Source organism: Psammomys obesus, unplaced genomic scaffold (assembly GCF_907164565.1).
Source record: "Psammomys obesus unplaced genomic scaffold, mPsaObe1.curated_primary_1811, whole genome shotgun sequence".
NCBI classification, from domain to species: domain Eukaryota; kingdom Metazoa; phylum Chordata; class Mammalia; order Rodentia; family Muridae; genus Psammomys; species Psammomys obesus.
Window position 1 is genome coordinate 24,022,370 of NW_026596109.1, and position 23,402 is coordinate 24,045,771.

At 46.4% G+C, this 23,402-nt stretch overlaps 1 protein-coding gene across 3 annotated transcripts in view; it reads right to left on the reverse strand.

Annotated features, from left to right (window-relative positions):
- Positions 1–658: 658 nt before the first annotated feature.
- Sertad2 (SERTA domain containing 2) overlaps positions 659–23,402 on the reverse strand; it is a 109,350-nt gene continuing 86,606 nt past the window's right edge. For 2 of the 3 annotated variants that reach the window (XM_055629033.1, XM_055629034.1), the window contains exon 2: positions 659–5,868. In XM_055629033.1, the coding sequence (XP_055485008.1) occupies positions 4,914–5,864 (951 nt within the window). In that variant the 5' untranslated portion in view covers positions 5,865–5,868 and the 3' untranslated portion in view covers positions 659–4,913. Of the gene's footprint in view, positions 5,869–22,790; positions 23,050–23,402 lie in introns of those variants that run through there. The other variant, XM_055629032.1, reaches the window with a different exon arrangement.

A 23,402-nucleotide genomic window follows, 5' to 3' on the forward strand; every position in this document is an offset into this window, starting at 1 on the left:
CTAGAATTGAGGCACAGGCTTACTGTTTGCTTTTTGAGACAGGGTTTCTCTGTGCCAAAGCCCTGGCTGTCCTGGAATTCTCTTTGTAGACAAGGTTGGCCCCAAACTCAGAGATCTGCCAGCTTCTGCCTCCCAAGTGCTGGGATTAGAGGTGTGTGTGCCTGGCTGGGGCAGTCTTACTGCCTGGGAGCTGAGCTAAACCTGACAGGGAGGGGCCAAGTGGCCTATTGGAGAAGGCCAGGTCCCACGGAGAATGGCCAACAGAGAGAGAGGCCCAGTGCTGAGACAACAAGTTCTGGTAGCCCTAGAATTTCAACGGAAGCCCAACAGTTGGAAGAGTAAGGGGCTAGCCACAAGTTTTCAAGTCCTGAGTGTGGGTGGGAGATCATCTCAGGTTAATAAATAGTAAAAGCTCTGGAAAAATTCTGGTAAAAATGATGTCTGGTGAGAGCTGGGTCAGAGAAGGAAAAGGAGGCCAAGAAGGGATGGAGAAGCGGGGGAGCAGGAGGGCACGGTGGTTTCGGAGATTAAGAAGGCTCGGGAGACCTACAGGACTTGCGTGGATGGAGCACACCGGGGCTGCAGCCACCCTGGTGGGACCAAACAGTCACAACACGAGCCTGTGGTACTCTAGTCAGAAGAAAACTGTAAACACGTCTCATCTTTTAACTGTTTATTGTATAATATAAAACTACAAAAGACTGCTCATTTCCATGTACATTTAATCTGTCCAATTGTTTAGAATACAGCCTGAATGAACCTACATTGAACACAGCCCTCTGGGTTCTGATGTGACATCTGTAATATTGCATAGAAAAGGCACAGCTCTCAGGTCTGTGGGGAAAGGTCACACCTCCTTCCAACAAAAAGCACTCCTCAAATTCCATGCCCCCAACATGTCCCCATGTACACCTTCAACACTTTAGTTGTACAGATGGACTACTCTTTTCTCCCCAATTCCCCAGAAGAAGTCCAAAATTTGTATTGGCTTTGTCTGCAAGAGCATTTGACCCTGGCTAACTTTTGAGAACCATGTAGACTCACTCTTGGAAGCACTGGGAACAACCAGGTACACGGGCAGTTGGACACCCTGCTGGCACCCAGGTGCAGGGCGGCACAGCTAGGATGCGTCAGAGATGCTCTTTCTGCTACTTTCAGAGATGTAAAACAGTCCAATTTGTAAGAGCAAGGTTTCAAAATTAAGACAATTCACAGAGTAGAGGAACGGTCGCTGCACAAACAGTCTTTTTTTTTTTTTTTAATTTGTCTGTCATTTAAGAAGGCTGCCCTTGCAGTATTCATAATTCATTGTTTACTGCAAAGGCGGTAATAAATTTAAGCTTTAAAAAATGATCCGTAAGTTGATACTTTGGCTCTTTGGAGCTTACGTCATTGATTGACCTCAGGACAGTTGGGGCTATGGCAATAAAAAGCTCAATTGCTAAGAGTGGTGTGGGAGGCTGTGGTCACTTCTCACCCTTTGGTATGAAGGTGGGCGCCTGTGTGTCACCCCTTCTGTCATCAGGTGAAAAGTACTAAGAAAATTTTAAAAAATTATCAACCCTTTTATGCTTGATTTTCTTAAAAATTTGGAGGTATTAAAACATTCCTCATCCACACCTTTTGCATATTTTAAATAGACCCATATTGGAGATGAGAGTAAAAATGAAAATGGACTGTGTATCTGATGAAAAGACAGGGTGGGGGCTGGCTTGGCTCCCCCTTTTAATACAGATTTACATTCCTACAAGAAATACATTCCTACCACACATTCTGCACCATACCACCCAGATGTTATTAGAGTGCCACAGTAAAATAAATATATTTACACAGAAAAAAAAAAGGAATAAATAACTTATGGGGAAACCATTACTTGGAGTCTCTCAGGATCCTGTTCTCACCCTGTCAGGCCATTGCACATCACGGCCCATAACCAGCTCCTCAGGCCTGGGCACCGCAGGCTTCTGCCTGGCTCTGCATGCCACAAGACTGTCTTTGTGAAGGTGAGACACTACTGTCAGGAAGTGTCTAGAAGCACATCCCACACTCAACTTGGGACTCAGGCATCTCACTCTGGCTCCAGCGCTTCCCTTTTGGGACACTGCTTCACATAAGTAGGACACAAAGATAGTCTTAACTCTTGATGGGCTTGCTCTTCCTGAAATGGGCCATTAGCTAGCCATGCATGTTTCAAGAATAAGTACATGCCGGCGTTGCTGGAAGTGGGTGTTTTGGTTTTGAAGCCCAGCCTTACAAATGCACTAGAGTCAGAGAACCAAGTTTGGGCAATGTTTCTCTGTGCTTATTTGAACTGTTGCCCAACATATGGGATTGTTTAAACACACGATTTGCTAATCCAACAACAGTACAGTTGTTCTAAGTTACTGTAAATCAGTTTTTGACAACGGCAATCACCTGCTTTGTGCCGTTCTCACTGGGAATAATCAACACTACTGTATGTGCACAGGGATGCAGATGTGTGTGGCGCGTGGCCAGTTCACAGGTCCTCCAGTTCTAAAACACAAAGCACGGGCAGACAGACCTGCTCTCCACAAGAAAGAAAGTTCTTAGAGCGGACAGGCACAATGACACTGGAGCATCTACACAACCCTCACCTCTTCATATGGTCCCTGGTCCTACATCAAAGGAAACACACACGTGTAGCGGTGAGAGGTGTGTGCGGAGGTGCCTGAGGGAGAACACGTACAGATGGACCAGCTTCTTCTCTTGCTCTACAGAGCTGACAATCAGCCTTTCACACATTCAAGTGGGGAAAGGGTAATAGAATATAAAAAGATATTAGTCACACCATACACACATCTTTTGCTTGGGTGAGCAGCTCCTTCATCACACGCACATTTGCTTGCCATGCGCATTATAAAAATAAAACTATCTATGGCTTGTTTAAAGTGCCATTTATAAACGTATCTTCTTAATCGGCCAGAAAGACCCAGTTTTATCCATGGCAAGAAGTGAGCAGAACTGGTGACTGTATACTGACAAATGACCAACAAAGACAACAAAAACAAAATCCCATAATTTAAAATTTTTAAATAAATATAAAAGTTCTACCTAAAGAAGCCGTCTGCATACCAATATACGCTGTAACGTGCACTCAGCAGCTGAAGTACCGCCGCAAGGAAGGAAAAGCTGAACCAGAAAGGCCATCTCAGCAACGGCCATGATACACTGAGACTATTACAACGGGCAGCGGTGGGGGAAGGACGACTGGAAATAATGAGCTGCTTAAGGGGCCGAGAGACAGAAACATGCACAGAAATTCCTGTCTATGTATTTGGGAATAACAACTCAGTGAAGTATAGTTAAATTAGCAGTTAATTAAGGAAAGCGACCATACTGGACACCGTGCCATCAGGTGACAGACTGAGGCTCTGGCTACAGATGTTGGGAGAATGCATCCCGGCTGGCTGAGGTGAGCAGAGCTCACTGTGGTGATCATGAAGATGCCATTTGCAGCTCTTAGCAACAGAGGGAACAAAAGCCCCAGGGAAAGGACACTGGGAAGGGCAGTTCAGCAACATGATGATGCCTTCTGGAGAGTTTCTTCTTTACGAACCCTAAGCTCTAAAGCAGGGCTCAGCTCCATGAAGAGGTCAGTTGCTTGTTGTAAAATTTTGTTATGTAAAATTGTGGTCTCATCACAAAAGCTATGCCCAAAGGGAAAGACTTGGGTTTTCATTTAAAAAAATAAAATAAAATAAAAACAATGAAAAGAGCAAACTTGGCATAAATACAGTCTTTTTTTTTTTTTTTTCTTTTTCTTTCTTTCTTTTTTTAATCCACCCCTACCTTGAGAAAGGGTTCTTACTGTATAGCTCTGGCTGGACTGGAACTCACAAAAATCCACTGCCCCCGCCTCCCAAGCGCTGGAATTACAGGGGCACGGCACCACAGCCGGCCACAAGTGATTCAGCCTCTGCTCAAAAGAGGGAGCTGAGGAGCCAGGCCACACCAACAGCCATCTCCTGGCCAATTGCTTAATGCGAGTTTGATGAGCCCGCAGGGCTCTCTCTAGCTTTGGGAGTCACGGTGCTGGCTGCTGGCAGGTGACTGTGCCAGGGGCTGGTGCTTGTGAAATTTGGGTGTCAGATCACCTGGCCCTTTATTAAAGCGCCGTGTGTATTTGCATTTGGGGGCATCAACTGCAGATTGATTTGATCCAATTTTCTCTTGCACCATACACATATAAAACATTACAACTCTATAAAAGTACAAGTACAACTTGTACATCTTACGTTTGCAGGAACTATGTGAGCAAATCCTATCAAAATAGCTATCTCATATGTATAAACAGCATTTGTTTTTAGAAAAACAATATCATAAACTGCAGAATCTGTACAAAAATATAAAATAAATTTGGGCAGCAGTTTTCTAAACAGCCATGTAAATGCAACACTTACGAGGAGTTAATGCCTCTAAAAAGGCTGAATTGCCAAGTCAACTCACACAGGGCAAAACGCCAGAAAAGGTACTGAGATTACCCAAGTAATAGAGATATAGATTCTTTTTTTTTTTTTTTTTTTTTTACCTCTTGCAATAAAACTTATAGAAAAAAATAGACAAATATGCACATGCAATTTACAGCTTTTCCAACTTAATCCCTTGTGCTTCACTTGAACTGTTCATGTTCACCTTTTAACATTAGCAACACAGTCTTCAAATGTCTTCTCTCCTACACCAGGGCAGTAGGTCTCTGAGGAACCTACCCAGCAGAGTGTATTAAAAGTGGTCATACTCAAATGAAGGCACTCCAACTCTGCTTGAAGAAAATACTAGTGTGATACTTTTGTAAAGTGTTCTTCTCTGAAAAAGGCAAGCAAGGTACATGCACAGTGCAGAAAAAGTGTCTGTCGGGGTTGCGGGGTGCTTGCGCAGTCACGGGGTCCCAGGTCTTAGGATCCAACAAGCACCTCCATGATGTGGTCTAGCTCTGTGAGATCCATTTTGAAAGGCTGACTCGGGGCGACAGGCTGATTGCTGTAGGGAGCTAGGGTCTTGAGGAGGTCATCAGCTGACACAGGGGCCATTTTTGAGGCTGTCCCCGATGCAGATGTGCAGGGGTCAAAATCATACATGGATGTGTCAATGTCAGCAAATAAGATGTCGTCCAGGGTCAGGTCTGTCAGGAAACCCGTGGACGTGGTTACTTCAAAATTCCCAGGCAGAGAGTCCATAAACCTCGAGTCATCGGTGCGGCTTTCCTGGGGCCCCTCAGGTTTCTGGGTGCTGGACTCGCTGGAGGGTCCTTTGGAGCCATCAGGGGCCGCCGCGGCCACCGCGGCCTCCGTGGAGGTAGATGTGGGACAGAGCTCCTCGATCTCGTCCAAGGCGGAGGAGAAGCTGTCCTTTTCTGGTGGGAGGGCTGGGGAAGAGAGTCTGGTAGGGGCTGCAGGGTGCACAGGCTGCAAAGTGCAAAAAGTCTCATCGTCATCCTCTAGCAGGGAGGCAGGGGTGAGGCAGGCCTCCAAGGGTGTAGTGCTTCCTAGGTCACAGGGGTGAGCAGGAGCCGAGGCCAGGTGGGTGAAGGCAGGTGGGGCCTCCCGGTAGCTATCGCTCATCGAGTCGCTGGGCTGGGAAGAGGGGCTGAATGCAGGCCTCAGGCTGCCTTCCTGCTTGAGTTCCTCCTGGATCCGCCTCAACATGTTGTTAATTAAGACAGTCTTGTGCAAGCTGGGCTCTGTCAGGGGCCTGTGGTTATACAGTTTCATAAGGGAAATGTTGAAGATAGTCTGGCGCTGTAAGGTGTAAGACACCCTGGACGGACCATCGGAGGGGGACACGATTTTGCCTTCCAGCCCATCTTCATGCTCATCAAACTTCCGTTTTCCTCCTTTCCCCAACATATATCTACAAGGGAGAAAGACAGGAAATAGCATGAATCACACGAAGGCTAATTTTCACCATGAGAATGCTGACTTGGGTTAGGCCTCGTCAGCCTAGTCTCTAACCAGTTACTGGGGAAGACCCTGTAGACAGACAAGTAGGACATCTACCCTTGTGTGCAGGCAGAGCAATTTTTGTCACTAGGTAATCCTGGCCAATGCACTGTGTGAGTAATGCGTACAACACGACACGGGGAAGTTAGGAGTTACCATGGCAACCGTGATTTTTACTTTCTCAGCTCATGTGCTTGCGTTCGCATGCCTAATGTTATCACACAGGTTCAATTTCCCTCCCCCAAATGGATGTATTTTTAAAGCTCAAGAACAGACAACGGCACAACCTCAACAGGCAGAGGTGTCATAGATTACAGCTCCAGCACAACTCAGACAATCGCAGGCATCAAGTTGGAGATGGGAGAACACATCATTTTGGTAGAACCGCGTGTGCTTTCAAAATGTTTTCTTCTTGCTCATTATGCACAAAGCCTTCCTGCCTGCCGGTACACATGTCTGAAGCACTATGCTAAGTGACCTCGGGGACTGAGCTGCCACTGCCTTTCATTCTAGACTAAGTGGTGGAATGCACGTTTCCTAGCCTGGGCTCCTGCGTGGCTCCATTTCCCAGCACACACCTGTGTATGGATGTGGTTGCTCTCAAGGGAACCCGGCTACTAGGCACTGGAGTCATGTCCTAACAGCCACCTACAGTGTGACTCCAGAGATTCCTGGGTATTTGCAAGATATAAGGGCTCTCCCCCAGACCTGGAGACTCTGGTCCCTTTGTGAGCACTGCTGTCTGGCTGGTGGCCCTTCCTAGTCCCCATACTCACTCTTGTCACCGACTTTCAGAACTTCTGCTATGGATAAAGCACTCAGGACCAGCCTTTGCCCACAACGTTTATTTGTTTTTGTTTTACCCTTCCAGGCAGGCTTTCAATATGAATTTTGGATTTCGTTACTGGATGGAACTCAAAATCCACACACCTCAGCCAACCAGGTGCTGGTTTACAGCCACAGGCCACTATGCCCAGCGCAAACCCGCTCTCCTGTTTCCAGCAGAGGGAAGAGCTGTCCTTCGGCTGTCCTGTGCAGTTCTCAGTAATCCAGGACCACTGCTCACTCCTCTCTGTGAGTCTCAGCCCTGGACCCACATGAGCCCTCTTCCAAAGGCTTGGTAGTCACTCCATTTCTCCTTGCACTGCTTATAGCACCTCCTCATCCCTTCACTAATGCGCACTCTACATCCTCAGTCCCAGGTGGGAAGGGTCACCACACGAATTTCCTCCTGTGTGGCACAGCACGAGCCTTTCAAATTCCAAATCTAATCCTAAGGGAAGGCTCACAGAGCCGTTACCCTTCACTGGAGTTCCCTTCAATACTGTGTTTAAAGGGCACCCGTGCTGTCCACCCCACAAAGCAGACATACAGGAGGGAAGTCTGGCGCACAACCCATGACGATGCCCGACTTCTGCGGCAGCCTATCCATGCCAGCTTCTAAAGAATGTGGAATTACTTGTATGAAATCGTAAGCATTAACAAGGTGGGTATCAATCGTAAGGACCCAAGACCAGTCTTGCGAGCAGCATAGTTGTTTTCTGAGACAGGAGGGACTATAATCAACGGGCTTCTCTCTCGCCTCTCAGTGCTCCTACTGTTCAGTGGGCCTCGATTTAGGTCTACTTAGCATCAGACAGTTCCTATTTGGAGTATCTGTACTTGTTAAAACTTGATGAAGTGGAGAAGTAGGTTTTGTTTTGCTTTGTTTTGTTTTTGAGACAGGGTTTCTCTGTATAGCCCTGGCTGTCCTAGACTTGCTTTGGAGACTAGGCTGGCCTCTGCCTCCCTGAGTGCTAGGATTATAGGCCTGTGACACTGCACCCAGCTGAGAAGAGGTAGTTTTATTTCACTCTGCAAAACACAACCCATCAGAAGCATTACCAGACCCTGGATTTTGAAGAGATACACAATTACATGTGTATCTGCTTACAATTTGAGCACATACACTCCCAGGGGGGGAAAATGTTTCTCTGGCTGAAGAGCTTGTAAGTGCGTTTAATTTGCACACAATATTATCTGATCTATGCTGTTACCCTGTGATCAGGCCACTTAAATGTAAGTTCACAAATATGTACATGCACACCCTAGACCAGCATGTCTCACACTACGGTCCACAGGTGGGGCTGGCCTGTGAACTAGTACCCATTCAGATGAGGTCAGCAAAGACACTGGATTACTTAGGGAGTTTTACAGCAAAACTGAAAAGTAACTGTTAGGTCTGAAAATCTAATCCTAACAAGCCCAGCTTTTACAGGTGCTCTTTCTCATTCTTTAACTTTATTTTTCAAATAATTGTGTTTGTTTGTTTACTGAAATTCACAAAGGACTGGGTAGGAGGTGGGATATCAAGATGACCTATCAACACAGAAGTTTGAGAAACACTAATATTCAGCTATAATCAAATGAAAAACATCTCGCCACTTGGCACTTCTACTGATTTTCTAAACAAAGATAACCTTAGGTGGCGCAGAGTGAAGACATCCAGTCACTAAGGTAGCGCTGAGAAGAGGCTCATCGCCAGCCAGAGTAAAATGGTACCTCCTACAGTTTCTGCTGTCTCCTCCCCTCCCTTTTTTCTTCCTCTCCATGTATTTTTTTAAATGAGATCTCTGCTGACAGACTGGTCTAAACCTCTAGACCTAGTAATCTGCCTTTCCTAGCCTCTTAAGTCACTGGGTTACAGAAATGCACCACCTTAGTACTTTTTCAATAACATACTTCTTTTGAAAAGACTTTAAAATTAATTATTATGCTGGATGAAGTGGTGCATGCCTTTAATCTCAGCACTCAGCGAGTCAGATGTAGGCAGATCTGTGAGTTGCAGGCTAGCCAGGGCTCCTTGGTGAGACCGTGAGTTGGTGTGTGTGTGTGTGTCTGTGCATATGTGGAGGAGGGGACAACCTGGTGAACTGAGTTCTACCCTTCCACCATGGGCTCTCTCAGCAAGTATTCCTGTGCCTTCTTGTTGGCTTAATAACACATTTCTTTTGGAAATAATTGCCACTTACTTCCACAGAAGTCACACCTAGGGGCTGGAGAGATGACTCAGGGTTAAGAGCACTTGTTACTGTTGAGACCCAGGGTTCAGCTCCTAGCACCTCCATGGTGACACACTTCCTGGCATTCAGCGGAAGTCCCACAGCTGGCAACATACGTGGAGAGAACTTCAGACACTTCAACCTGAGTAGCAGCTAACTTACAACCAGAATGAGCCATCTGGTCAGAGCTGCACGCTCCCCCGTGGTTCAGGAAAACCTGTGGAGAGGTTTCCGTAATGCTGCCTGGGATTGGAGGGTGCAGAGCCCCTGTAAGCCAAGTCCACCAACAGGCCTAGGCAGACAAGTTGAATACTGGGTCTTCTTCATGGGTGTAAATAGGGACCTTTGACTTACTTTCATTTTTTTCTGTTTTCTGTTGAAGCAAACAAAATTGGCTCCACACACCTAATGAGATTGCAAAATGCACACAACGTAGTTAAGTCATAAAGAAAAACAGAAATGCAACAAAGCCAAAATGAAGAGTCCCACAACTCTGGTTAACACAACAGTCCTTTCACTCTCAGGGCTTTGTATAACCAGGACCTCCTTAAACACAACATGATGCAAAGGCAAGGCACGCACTCACGCATGCACGCCCTCAAGAACTAGGCAGCAAGCAGCCGGGCGCATGGTCCTTTCTGGCCACTGTGCCTGGCTCAGGCCAGACTGGGCCAGGATAGCCAGCTCCTCAGAAGCCTTTTTCAGACACTCTGAAAAAATAACAATGCTTTTTAAGTGCTGTTGGAGAGGCACGTGACCTCTCAAAGGCCTCACAAGGGGCAGCCTGCAGAAGCAGTAGCCAGAGCTCATTAAGGGATTCCTGGGTGAAGGGCTCCAGAGTCATGGCCCTCTAGAGACTCTTGCTTCCCGGGCTCCCTGGGCTTCAGGGTTTCATGCTGTCAAAGATCGCAAAGACCCAAATCCAAGAGCCAAATCTTCTAGTCAAAGACACAGAGAGCTGCCAGGGGTCAAGGCTAGAGGCACCTACAGGGTAATCAGGTGCTCGGCTCCTTCCTTTCCTCCCATTACCCAGGCCTAAACACTCTCAACACTGCTTTCCTACTGAACATCCGTTGACTTCTGTAAGGCTGAGATAAAATGTGGAGCCTTCCAAATTGTTAGGAGCAAATTCCTGACATTCTGCACTCAAATCGAGGCCTGGGCTCAAACTCACCCTCTCTCATGCTGGGCATGTGCTCAGACACTGAGCTACGCCCTCAACCCAGTCAGTACTTTTTAAGATTGATGCAGCACACTAAAATTAAAAAAAAAAAAAAAAAAAAAGAACAAACACACTGGTAAGAGAGCAAACAGAAATGACCTATGTGTGCACCAGACTTGGCCTCTAACGTGCAGCTTCTCACCCAGAAAGAACCCTAAGGCCCAAAGCTACATTCTGCTTAATTAACCCCAGCACCAGGAGGCAGGAGCAAGTGCATCTAGGTCTCAAATAACAACAACAAACAGCAACAGAAAAAGGACTATGTTTTGTTGAGGCCGATGTCCCAAAGTAACAAGTGTCAGTACAACTTTCCTCAAAAGACGAAGGTCTAGACTCTAGAGGGTCAGAAAACTCTCACTTGCTACCCTGCTACCCAGGGTCCCATCATTCCAGGTCCTGCATAACTCGCTCAGTAGGGAATATGAGAGACCCTCTGCAACAGGCCTTGTGGTCCCATTTGCATGTCTGTCAACTACCTCCAGACTGCAAGGCCCCCAGAGGCACAAGACAGCCTTCTTCACCTCAGTACTCTTGGTTTAGGGACCTTCCTGACACCAACATAGTTCTCAATAAGTGAACAGTAAGTAGAACAAATGAAAAGACACAGAGGGCCAGCAGAAAGGTCTGTGTGTGGACATCTGTGACTAGAGCGTGTCAGGGAAAAACAATGGACCTTAGAGCAGAGTGGGACCAAGCTCTGGCCTGCAGACCCCACTTGTGGCCCCTCACATTTACCCCTTCCTCCCACTGAGGTGAATACCAGCTGTGGGCCTCCACAGGTGCTGGAGTTTCCAGGTGAGGCTGGACTGAGGCTCTCTGAGGAGCAGTTTCCTCTGGTCCTCACCAGGCCACCTTACTCTAACCCTGAGCACACCACCACTCACTGTCTTGAGCGATGGCCATCCTATGTTTTTTTTTTTTTTTTTTTTTTTTTTTTTTAAGCAAGGAGGACAAAACCAATCATCAGCACTTTATGTGGACAACTGACACATACATGATCTGCCATTTCCTCTTCTAAGAGATGGCGTCTACTATGCTGTCCAGGTTGATCTCGGAAACCAGGACCCAGGGATCCTACCACCTCAGCTGCACAAGGAGCTCAAAGGACATATAGTCAGAACCAGCCTGGCGACCACTAACCCTACTAAGCATGGGACACATATAGTAAGACAGCTCAAGCTTAAATTGAAAGACAAGGGGCAGCTTCCGGTCATGGGAGCTGCGGAGTCTCAGGGTGCATCCTGGCTCTCAGTGACTAGCTGGAATGCCTCATGCCCAATGTCTGAGGATGATTCAAAGCTGTACCTGTGTACGACTTTATGGATTTATTACTTTTTTCTTTTTTTATATTAATTGCAATTTATTCACTTTGTATCTGAGCTATAGCCCCCTCCCTCAATCCCTCCCAATTCCACCCTCCCTCCTTCATCTCTTCCCATGCTCCCCCCCAAGTCTACTGATAAGGGAGGTCCTCCTCCCCTTCCCTCTGACCCTAGCCTATCAGGTCTCATCAGGACTGGCTCATCAGGTCTTCTCTGTGGCATGGTAAAGGCTGTTCCTCCCTGGGGGGAGGTAATCAAAGAACCAGCCACTGAGTTCATGTCAGAGACAGTCCCTCTTTCCCATTACTAGGGAACCCACTTGGATACTGAGCTGCCATGAGCTACATCTGTGCAGGGGTTCTAGATTATCTCCATGCATGGTCCTTGGTTGGAGTATCAATCATGACTTTATTCTTAAAGCCTTTATTTTTAAGGCGTTCAGACTCTCTCCCAATGCAGTGTGAATTTAAAAGTTACCTATAATTCTTTTCCAACTACTCAAAAATGACATCTTCCTTTCATTTTTTTTTTAATCACTGTCCTTCCTTTCCAAACAGTGGTCATTATTTTACCCGAAGAAACACTAAAACTTCTTTTACTTCTTACCCAGACAGGGTCAAGATCGACACCTGAGCCCCAATTTCAAGGAAAGGAGGACTGGATGAGCTATCACTAATCATATCCAGTTAAAGCATCAAGGGATACCTGGGAACCTGGGGGAGGGCAGGAGGCAGTGCTTCTGAGCCAAGTGCCACGCTGACACCCATGGGGAGGCCAGGAGAACGGGGAAGTCAGGCACTTCTCAGTCACTGAGACACCCCACGGCCTCACTGATGGCTGCCTTGTACACATTCTCAATAGCGTACAGCAATTTCTTCTTGGACTTAGAAACTCAGCGTTGACATTTCCCAGGAATATAGCATAATTAAGTGACATGGTTTTTCTTTTTGCAAAAAGATTTAACTTTTATTTTTGTATATGAGTGTTTTGCCTGTATGTATGTCTGTGAATCATTTTCATGCCTGGTGCCCAAAGAGGCTAAAAAAGGGTATCAGATCTCCTGGAATTGGAGTCAACAGACAACTGTGAGCTGCCATGTGGGTGCTGGGAACTAGACCTGGGTCCTCTGGAAGAAAACTAATACTTTTAACCCTGAACAATCTCTTCAGGCCCATCACATGGCTTTTCAAAAGTCAACTGCAGTGCAAAACTAAACCCTGAGGTCTTCAGGTGGACCAAAGAAGTTTCAAGCGGGGCTTGCAGCTCTTGGGGAGCTGGCCACGTACTCTGACACATTCCTTATTTCCCTGCACAGGACCAACTCATGTGATTACAGGTGCTGACCCCCGCCCCAGGCTTCTATACCAACTTACTACATTTGATTATTTTTTTTATCGTGTACGGATATTTTTGCCTGCTTGTGTGTCTGTGCACCATGTGCCTGCCAGGTGCCCAGGAATGCCCAGAAGAGAACATTAGATCCCTTGGAACTAGAATTATGGACAGCTGTGAACCACCATGTGAGTGCTGGAAACTGAATCCAGGTCCTTTGGGAGAGTAACCAGTGTTCTTCAGCGATTTCTTTTTTCTTTTTTAAAGATTTATTTATTATGTATACAATGTTCAGTCTGCATGAACACCAGAAGAGGGCACCAGATCTCATTAGAGATGGTCGTGAGCCACCCTGTGGTTGATGGGAATTGAACTAAAGACCTCTGGAAGAGCAGCCAGTGCTCTTAACCTCTGAGTCATCCCTCTAGCCCCAGAACCCCAAATTTACAACTTTTGAAGAAAAAAGGGAGCCAAGGGGAAAGAGAAGGTTCCCACAAGAACGTCAGAGACTTCTCATCTGCTTCTGGTGCTGCCAGAGCTCTAGGCTCTTGACTTGGAAACAATTTTTCTTGGGTCAGTGGTAGGGAAAGGATGCTCCTAACTCAGTCGCAGAGATGGTGGAGATGGCAGGAAAGGCCTGGTAAGGGGAAATTCCTCTGGCAAGAGAATACAATCTCTACCGTAGTAGAGTAGGACCTAATATTCCGTTGTGTCTGGCCAATCACCAAGTCCAGGGACTACTACTAGGAAGGTTAACTCACACCTTTAATACCAGCACTGTCTGGTCTACATAGGTAGTTCCTGGCTGGCCAGAGTTACTTGCCTGATGAGACCCTGTCTAAAACAAATGAACAGACAAAGATATAGATAGAATTTTTTTTTTTTTTTAAATGAGATACTGCACTTTTCTTTGCCACTCCCTTCCCCCTAGCCTAGTCCTGGCCACCATGAGGTCACTGGGTCTGCCACCATTTCTGAGGCCCAAGTCAGAAAGGCAGAAAGGTACTTCCTTCCCCACCCCCTTCTCTCCCATTCTCCTCCTGTGGGTAGCTGCTGACATTTACAGCTTTTCTGCACTTAAACTATTAAATGTCCCTGCACTTCTGGCCAACTCATTCTTACATTCTTTTATTAATGAGTCTAAGACCCCACGGCTGGGGAGGGGGAAACACTCCTATTAAAGTTGGACAAGAAACTGTTCAAAAACAACTTTTAAAACAGAATCCTCTCAGTTCCTCGTCTTCACTGGCCTTTGAGGTGAGCTTCTGTCTCCAGCAGAAAACTCCTACAGCCTGGCCTTCCCTGCAGTGTGTCAGTGTTGTGATGGCAGCAGCTGGCAGTGAGGAAAAGTCCCACCCTGCTTCAATGGGAAACCACACTCACCGGCTTCGACAGCACCCCACAGCTAACATGCTACCCATCCCTGAAGAACACACCACACTAAGAGACCTTCTAACACCCTGCTTCCCTTCAAGGCACGACAAAGCAGCCAGAACAAAAAGAGCTCCCTGCTAGGCGAGTGGTGGTCAGGGAAGCTGGCAGAATCAGACCAGCTCCAGGTCCTGGGCTGTAGTTAGGCACGGGGGGGGGGGGGGGGAGCAAAGGCAACAGCGACAACAGTTCAACAGGGAAAGAGGCTCTGCCACTCACAGCAAGAGAGAGACAACAGCACCCCACCCTCTGCGCCCATGCTAGTGACAAACTGTGATGCCGTCGGGATCCGGAAGATCTTATTTTTAAACTAAAGCCTACCCAGGGCTTCAGGTCTCTGCAGTAACATCCATGCTAATTGGTAAGTAAGACAAAGCCTCCCTAACAAATCAGCGAAGTAATTATAAAGCCACTCACTAGATCAGCCAGTTCCCCCGTGCTCGCTCGGGCTGCTGTAAGCTGACACCCGCCCGAGTCCCGCAGGCCAGCCCTGCCCACCCAGCCCTCTGCAAGCTCCCAGGCCTCCTGAGAGTTGCCACAGGCCAGGACCTAAGCTGAACTGGCCAGGAGGCCAGCCTCTATGCACATTTAGACAACTTTACCATGTGGGGTTGCTTTCTAATGTCCACATTTTAACAAATTTTAGCTTTTCTCTTAGGATTTTCATGTCTCTGTTAAATTGGATACAATTTCCAATGCTGGTTTACCAAATATAATCTTTTCATCACCTGAAAACAAATGGAATTTTATCAGGTGACAAGCAATTACACTGAGTAAACAAGAGTCAAATTCTAGGAGTGAATGCTTCTTTAGAATAAAGAAGAGAGAGAGATGGGAGAATAAAGTATGCTGTGTTGGTAAAAATCTGGAAAGCAAAAATGGCTTTTAGAACATGTCAACAGTAGAACATGTTTCTGATGCCCTGACTCACTGGTTTTCTGCCCCCTGGAAATTTTAGGTTGCTACGCCAACCCTAGTGAACGGAGGGTACCAGTTATCTTCTAAGAACAAGGACCCTAACAATTCCTCTATTTCATCCAATAATTCTGGTCAAAGGCAACTTCTGAACTTATGGTTTCATAGACACACACCCAACATAATTTGAGGCCTCAGTTTGACTAGAAAAAACTCCAGAAGCAACAACAACAGCAACAGCAACAACAACAAAACGGTCATGTAGATAAAGCAAATCAACAGTGTTGACACCTTCAGTGCTGATACGGAGCACAGCACTGTACTTTGACTTCTAAGTCTGTCTGGAATTTTCCATACAATACATCGGTACATATTAAAAATAAAAACTCTACAAGTAAAAAAAAAAAAAATTAAATAAGCACAGCAAATTTCTTATATGAAAATTACATTAATTCTATTGGCAGGTTTGCCCAGATGAATGTTTTATGTAAATAAGCATGCCCAATGCAAACTGGACTCCTATAAATGCTGACAGACAGCACCACATCCACCCACAAGGGGGCGCCACGGAGCAGTAAGGAACCTTCCACCTCCATGTCAGTTCCTACCTACACATTTCTCCAAGAATTTCTATTTCCAAATTCCATCTCCTATTCAGGTGTCCTCGGCAAGCTAAAAGCCTTGCCAAGCCCAAACTAAATTATATTATGCAATGGTTTAACCTTTTATTGCCTATATATAAGTAACATCAGTGTTTCAAAAAACCCATGATTAGGATCCCTGGAGGATTACTGAAGTGAGAACAAACACAAAAACAAGCATGAATCCAAGTCATGAAGTGTGGACTAGGAAGAGGCAACAGTTCAGATTTTTAGTGGGCTTCTGAGGTTGGCTTCCAACCACACAAAAAATCTTCCACATTTACAACTAAGAATTTTATAGTAGAGCCACTTTCAATAATCCCATTGCATCTTAATCACAGAAAATTACTTCCACAGACACACTTGAACAGACAATGGTCCAGGTAGTTGTTGGAGAAAACCCTTCACCAGGAGCATGGAGCAGAAGCCATTTAACTGCAAAGTGTAATGCAGTTAACTCAGGTCACACTGAAGCAAGGTACTTTGTGATAGTTGGGATTCTCTCCAGAGTAGAAACTCAGGGACATGATGCTTGTTCAGTAATAATGCTCCTAACAGATGAACTAGTCTCTTTTTTCCAACCGAAAACCAGTACTTAGAACCATATATATTATAATTATTCACACCATAAAGCTTCTTCATAATCATTTGGTGTCCAGGGGACATCTTCAGCATCCCAAGTCTAGCATCTCATGGCATTAAGGAAACCTCAGCTTTGACTTTCCCCATAGGACAGCATGCCAGGGAAGCTGATCCAACTCTGCACCCTCCCCCATTCCCAGGCACAATGAAAATATTTTTTTCTCCTGTATTTATAATTGCTTAGATGGGATTCTGGTTTCAATCCTCTTGTAGCATCTTTTCCCCAAAGATACCTTGTTTTTCCCTCACATAAGTGATCCTTAATAACAATGTCAAGGGAAAATTAAAAAAACCTGAGTAGAAACCAAAAGATTTGCCAAAAAGCATGTAAAAAAAAAAAAAAAAAAAAAAAAAAAAGTGGCCAGGTGTATAAAACACAATAAATAACTTTACAGCCAATTCAATGAAAATTAAAACTCTATGTTAGTAAAAACCAAAGGTTGCTTTCCAGGTTAGCTAACTACCTTATCATTAAACAACACTGAATAACAGAACCTAAAAATGCAACCTCAAGAAATGGTTTTCATAGGACTGTTTCTTAAGAGTTAAAAAATTAAACTGGGAGAATAGAGGATGAATGAGGCCATGCAAGTATCCTACCTATTCAGAATATTTATTGTAACTGCCTTTACAAATTAGGTAGACAGGAGCTAGAGAGATGGCTCAGCAGTTAAGAGCACTAGTTGCTCTTCTGGAAGACCTGGGTTTGATTCTCAGCACCCATACAGTGGCCCACAACTATCTGTGAATCCAGTTCCAGGGAATCTGACATTATCTTCTGGCCTCTTTGGGTACTCGGTATCCATGTGGTGCACAGACATACACACAAGCAAAACACCCATCCACATAAAATAACGAAATCACTTCAAATGGAAGAATTAGGTTGGTAAGGTTTTACAAAGACAATTTAAATTTTGTATCATGAACTTGAATAGTTCACTCAGTACAAAAAGGTAATGAAAATACAAACTAAGCTGGGTGATGGTGGTGGTGCATGGGTTTAGTCACAGAACTTGGGAGGCAGATGCAGGAGGAGCTCTGTGAGTTCGAGGCCAGCCTGGACTGTTACACAGAAACCCTGCCTCTAAAAACAAAACAAAGCAAAACAAAGGAAGTAGAAAGAAAGAAAACACAAACTAAAAGGTAGTGAATGCTTTGTAGATACAGTAGCCATAAATACAGTAGTCATTTTTTTTTTCCAGGCTGTTTTGAGATAAAAAAAAAAAAAAAACAACTCCACCCAGGACCTTGGATATTCATAATAACTTAACTGAATTTTAAGCAAAGCCATTTAGCTAAATACAATCAAAACAATCGAGGTGTCATATGCCATATTAAGTGTAGGAAATATTTATTTCTAAAGAAAATACTTGAGGGGCTAGAGAGATGGCTTAGCAGGAAAGAGGACTGACTGCTTTTCCAGACGATCGAGGTTCAATTCCCAGCACCCATATAGCATCTCACAACCATCTATAACTCCAAGTTCTGACACCCAGATATACATGCAGGCAGAACACCAATGCACATAAAGTAAAAATAAATTAACAATTTAAATACTTAACATCTCACACACACACACACACACACACACACACAAAATCACTTAATAGTTTGTCCAGGGCTTAGGGGTAGAACACTTTCCTGGCATGCCTGAGTTCTATCCCCAGCACTGAGGAAGAGTGACAAACACATACAATTTCAGAAAAGCTCACCAGACATCTCACCAGCACTCAGAGTAAAAAAAATCTGCTGAAGTCACAGTACCCAAATTTTGCCAGATAGGCTTCTAGGAAAGTAAAGAAAGACCCAAAGACAAAGAAAGACATATGTAAGCACAAAATGTTGCAAATGTCCTCTTCAAAAAGCAAGAGGCTTCTGAAGAGCTAGTGTGACGTAGCCACCACCTGAATGCTAGGACTGCAATGAACCTGTTCTGGTGCAGGGGTGACCTGGGACTCTCCGACTCTCCGCACCTATCTTGGGCAATGCCTCTCCACACAGGGCGGGGTGCTCCAGCACTTTACTCCAAGTTCCGGAGCAGCAGGGCTGAGGTGATAAGCAGTTAGCCAGAGGAGAGCAAAGGGCTGAAAGGCAGAGCTGCAGGAGGACTTTCACTGTGCTCTGTGTGTACTCTACTGAGCCCATCGGTTGAGAGAGCCCACTGCAGGCACAAGAATGAGTCACAGAGTCAGAATCCCTTTGCCTTCACTATTCTAAGTAAAACTCCTTAGGAGAGAGAGAGAGAGAGAAAAAAAAAGTGTGGTTTAGTGGCTTCTATTCAGTTAGTCACTTATGAAGAGTTTTAAAGGTAAAAAAGAAAAGCTTAGATAAATTAGGAAACCTGCAAAACTACAGGGTTTTGTTTTTTGGGTGGTTTGGTTTTGTTTGCAAAGACAACGGTAGTATTGCAGATGCTGAGTTAAGAACTCGAGTTTGCTGCTACTTGGAGTTACTGGAGAAACAAAGCTGCCTTTGGGCACCTTAAACTAGTCAGACTGGCTGTAGCAGTTGCACAGCCTGCTGCTGTGTCCTCCGCCCTCTCCCTCCAGCCCCCACCCCCATGGACCCACAGTTCAGTCCACTCTGGAGGCACCAGCCCCACCTCACTCGTCCCTGTGGCCGCCATCCCTGCTGGCAGGCAAGGCCAGCTCTGGGAGTGAGAGGTCGGGCAACTCCATTCTGAACTGAACACTGCCATGGGGGCAGAGTGCAGCTTAGGCGACAGATTTCTGAGACAGATCTATGAAGCTGTGGGGCTCCCTTGCAATATACCAAGTGCTTTCGGCTGAGTTCGGACGGGCAGAGGATCCCAAGAGGAAAACAAATGAGTCTTGCCAGCTTGTAGGACCCTCAGACTACTAACAGCCAGGTTTCCAGAAGCAAGTTTGTAGGGTCCAAGAACGTATTCTTTTTGTCCTATTAAACATCATGTATTTAAAAAGATGCATTGCTGTTTTTATCTTGAAATGTAATTCATACATTTTCAAAGAAAATTTTTAGACAGCCAAACATGTTTTTGTCTCATGATCTGGGGGGGGGGGGGGGGGGGGTGCACAAACAAAGAGTCTATTTACTACCCAGAATAGGAATGCCATCTTATTAGGCTGACATATGCCATTCACAGATTCATACAAAGAATGAACTGCTAGGCAGTGCTAATGGAGAAAGACACAGCTTCACACAATGAGTGATGGACGCTCCGGGAACAGTTTTGTTCAGAAGGGTTTCCCAGTATCTGTGCAGGAAAGAACTTAGCCTTCAATACTAACTACATTGGCTATTTAAGACAACATTTTTTTTTTTTCCTTTAAAAAGCAACCCAAGTTTGGTTAGTCATTTCTTTCCAAAATATTAAAATCTAATTAAATACCCAGGCACTTGTTAAACAAAAGTCACACACAGCCTGTTAAGTTTCTACCAAATGTTTAATAAGCACTTATTAGCGACAAGGTAGAAAATGCATTACTTGTGCACAAACAATGGCCACAGCACTTTTAAACCACTTTTAAACACTTTTCAAGTGTTTCTAATCAGAATTAACTAATAGCTCAGATGGTAAAGGCGCTTGCCACTCAAGCATGGAGACCAGAGTTCAATCCCCAGAACCCATGGAAAAGCTGGATTGCAAACTGACTCCACAAAGTTGTCCTCTGACCCTACATGAATCTCCCCTATATACACACACTAAACTTACAACAAAAAACAAAAAACCTAGTAGGAAGATGTCTGGCAGGCCATTTTCACTTAAACTGAAGCTTGCCCTCTGGTATCTTTAGCACAGGTGTGATCTTTGGACTCAACCATCAAATACACCCCCGCCTCCTGCAGCTAGAGCGCTCTCTCTCTAATACCCAAAGACAATCAAGAAAAACATCCACAACTGCTAAGTTTAGGACATTTTCTAAGTCTACTAAGTCCACCCTTCTCAACGCTGCACTTAGCTGTCTGTAAATCATAGTGGCTAAGCAGTCTTCATTTTGGAAACATAAATAAAATTAGAACAAATCTCATAGTTTGGCTGGGTGGTGGCGGCGCACACCTTTGATAGCAGCGCTTGAGAGGCACAGGCAGGCAGACCTCTAAGCTTGAGGCCAGCCTGGTCTACAGAGTGCGTTCCAGCACAGCTGGGGCTACACAGAGAAACCCCGTCTCAAATTTCTAAAAACAAAAACCCTTATACTTTTACTCTAGTGTTCTTTAATAAGAAACCACAGCAAAACAAACCTGTAAAAATGAAGCTTTTCCTTTTCTTAGCTTCCAGAGTGTAACATATTTTAAGTAAGGACACTCTTGAACTATGTAACTTTTATTTCGCCACGCCAGTACTGTTTAAAATAGTGGCAGCCATAAATATCAGCCATTACAAGTAAATTTAAGTGACTTAAAAACAGAAAACTCCATGTTGTTTACTATGCTCATTGTTAATAATTTAATCTTAGTAACTGGGTAAAATTTGCATTTCTGTTCCTTAATTAAAATTTTAAGAAGCTGTTACACAGGATAACTCAGCAACGAGAGTGGAAAGATTCTCTAAATCTGAGTCAAAACTCTTCTCGGTTCTTTACCAGAAGCTGGTCTGAGCAGCTGTTACCTACAAGTCCGTGACACTTGCCTGACAGTAAAAACTGTTCCTAGGACACCTCCTGCCACCCAGGGGATTGTCATAAAATGTGAGTCCCCTCCCCTACCTGTTGAAAGAAAGTAAGGAACAGAGTTGAGTGGAGAGGGGGAGGGGAAGCTCCCAAGTCCATTTCCCAAGATTTCTGACCTGAGAGCACACATGGCTGGACTATTTGGAGAGGAAAGACACTTTAAAGCACATCTAACCTGTACACAACACACACACTTCCTGGCCAGAACTCACTGTGTAGACCACGCTGGTCTTGAACCCCTACAGATCTGCCAGTGCTGGGAGGAAAGGCCTGCACCACCACATCCGGCTCTACTACACGAAGACACATTTACCAAGTTTTATAAAGTTATCAGGGGAGGAGGGATCCACGACTATTCTCTCTCATGCCAGAGTTGGGGCCTTAGTATCTTCACCCTCAAATCGGAACACAGGATTTGATAGGGGCGGGGTGGGGTGGGGAAGGAGCCACTAGGTGAGCTCAGCAATTCCCCCAACGGCAGGACCGGGGGCTCTCCAGTGCTCTCCAGTGTGGAGACCTCCAGGGCTTAAGTGGGGGGCCCTGGCCCACCTCTCTCCTGTCAGTAACAAAAATTACAAAAAGCAATTTTGAACAGTTAGGGCCTGGAAAACGCTAATGGTGACTACGACTTCCAGGCTCTTTACAAGGGTTCTGAACACTCCTTAACCTATACTGGGAAATCAAGAGCATATTTCAAGCACAAAGCTTGAAAACATGAAAACCCTGACTCCCCTGTAAGACCAGCTAGGGTTTGACCAACTCTACTCAAGTGAAAGCTGATTCTGAGGATGAGCGTCTTACCCTGCTGACTGCCCTTCTCTAGTCAGTGCCTGTAAAACCGACTTTCCACTCCTCAGACTACCTAGATGTAAGCAAAAAGTTATTCTAAAATAGACCTTCTTAGCCCTTTGCACTTAACACTCAACTCTCAACTCTATTCCTTGCTACTATTTCTGCTAAAGCTAACACAATTTATGGTTAAGAAAAAATATGAACAATTCAGTACTTTCTTTCTACGCAATGGTCCTCTGAAGGGTGCCCAGTGTCAATGGTACAAAGTCTACGCGCAGGGACAGCTGGCTCCCCTCAGCGCCGCCTGCCCCCCCCCCCCCCCCCCCCGTCATAGGCGGTTACCACCAAGATGACTTGTAGATTTCTAATTTAAAAACCAGGGAGGCGTTAAGTTTAATATACATTTGGGTCCAAAATCAATTCACTTGGGCACGGAAGAGGGTGAAGAGAGCTGTTTTAAGGCAAAACCACCGGGAAACTCTCAAAACACAATAAAGCAAGTTGGATGCAAACCCAGACACGGAACTCAAAAGTGAGGCAGCCTCCCAGCCTGCAACCCGAATCTTACAGGGGAAAAAAAAAAAGTCTCGCACGTTCTCAGCACCACAACCACCAACAGCGAGCACACACACCCCCGGCTGTGACGGCGACAGCTCTCGGCCCGGGCCGCCCCGCTCCCGGCCCGGGTCCTGACAGCCCCGGGGTCCCAGGCGGCCGGCGGGTGCGCCCCAACCTGCCCGGCCCGGCCTCCTCCGCCTTGGGCTCCCGCCTGGCCCAGCCCAGCACCGCCCCGCGCCCGCCGGAGCCCAACCCGGGGAGCCTCTAGCTCGGCCGGGAACTCACCACAGGCAGGTCCGCCCGGAGCTAACGCATCGGAGGGGTTTCCGCCCACCCCTCAAGCTATGCCCGCTCCATGCGGGGCACCCCGCCGCGGGGCCGACGGTGGCTGGGAGCGCGCGGCGAGGCCGGAGCTACGACTCCGGCGTCCTCTGCCTGCGCGTCGGGAACATTATACAATGGTGGAGGAGGCGGCGGGCAGCCGGGAGGAAGCAGGAGGCGGGCGGAGGGGGACGCCCGGGCCGAGCGAGCTACGGCTCGTGCTCCAGCACTAGCCGTGCACGAGTGACGTCCGTCCGCGAGCCTCCAGCGAGCTCCGGCCAGGCCCCGTAGGCCCCACCCTCGCCTGGCCGGGCCCCGCCCTGCCGGCCCCGCCCCCGGCGCGCAGGCCCCACCCTGCCCCCGCCCTCCCCAAACCGCAGGCCCCGCCTCATCCCCGCTCCACAGGTCCGGGACCCCGCAGGCCCCGCCCCCAGCGGGTCCGGACCCGCCTCAGGGTCGCAGGCCCCGCCCCAAACACGCCCTCCACGGGCGGTGCCATAAATGCAGATTGCCGAACGGTGAACGCTCGGGAAGGGGCAGGCGGGCGCCAGGCTTCGCAGCCTCCACTGCGGACTA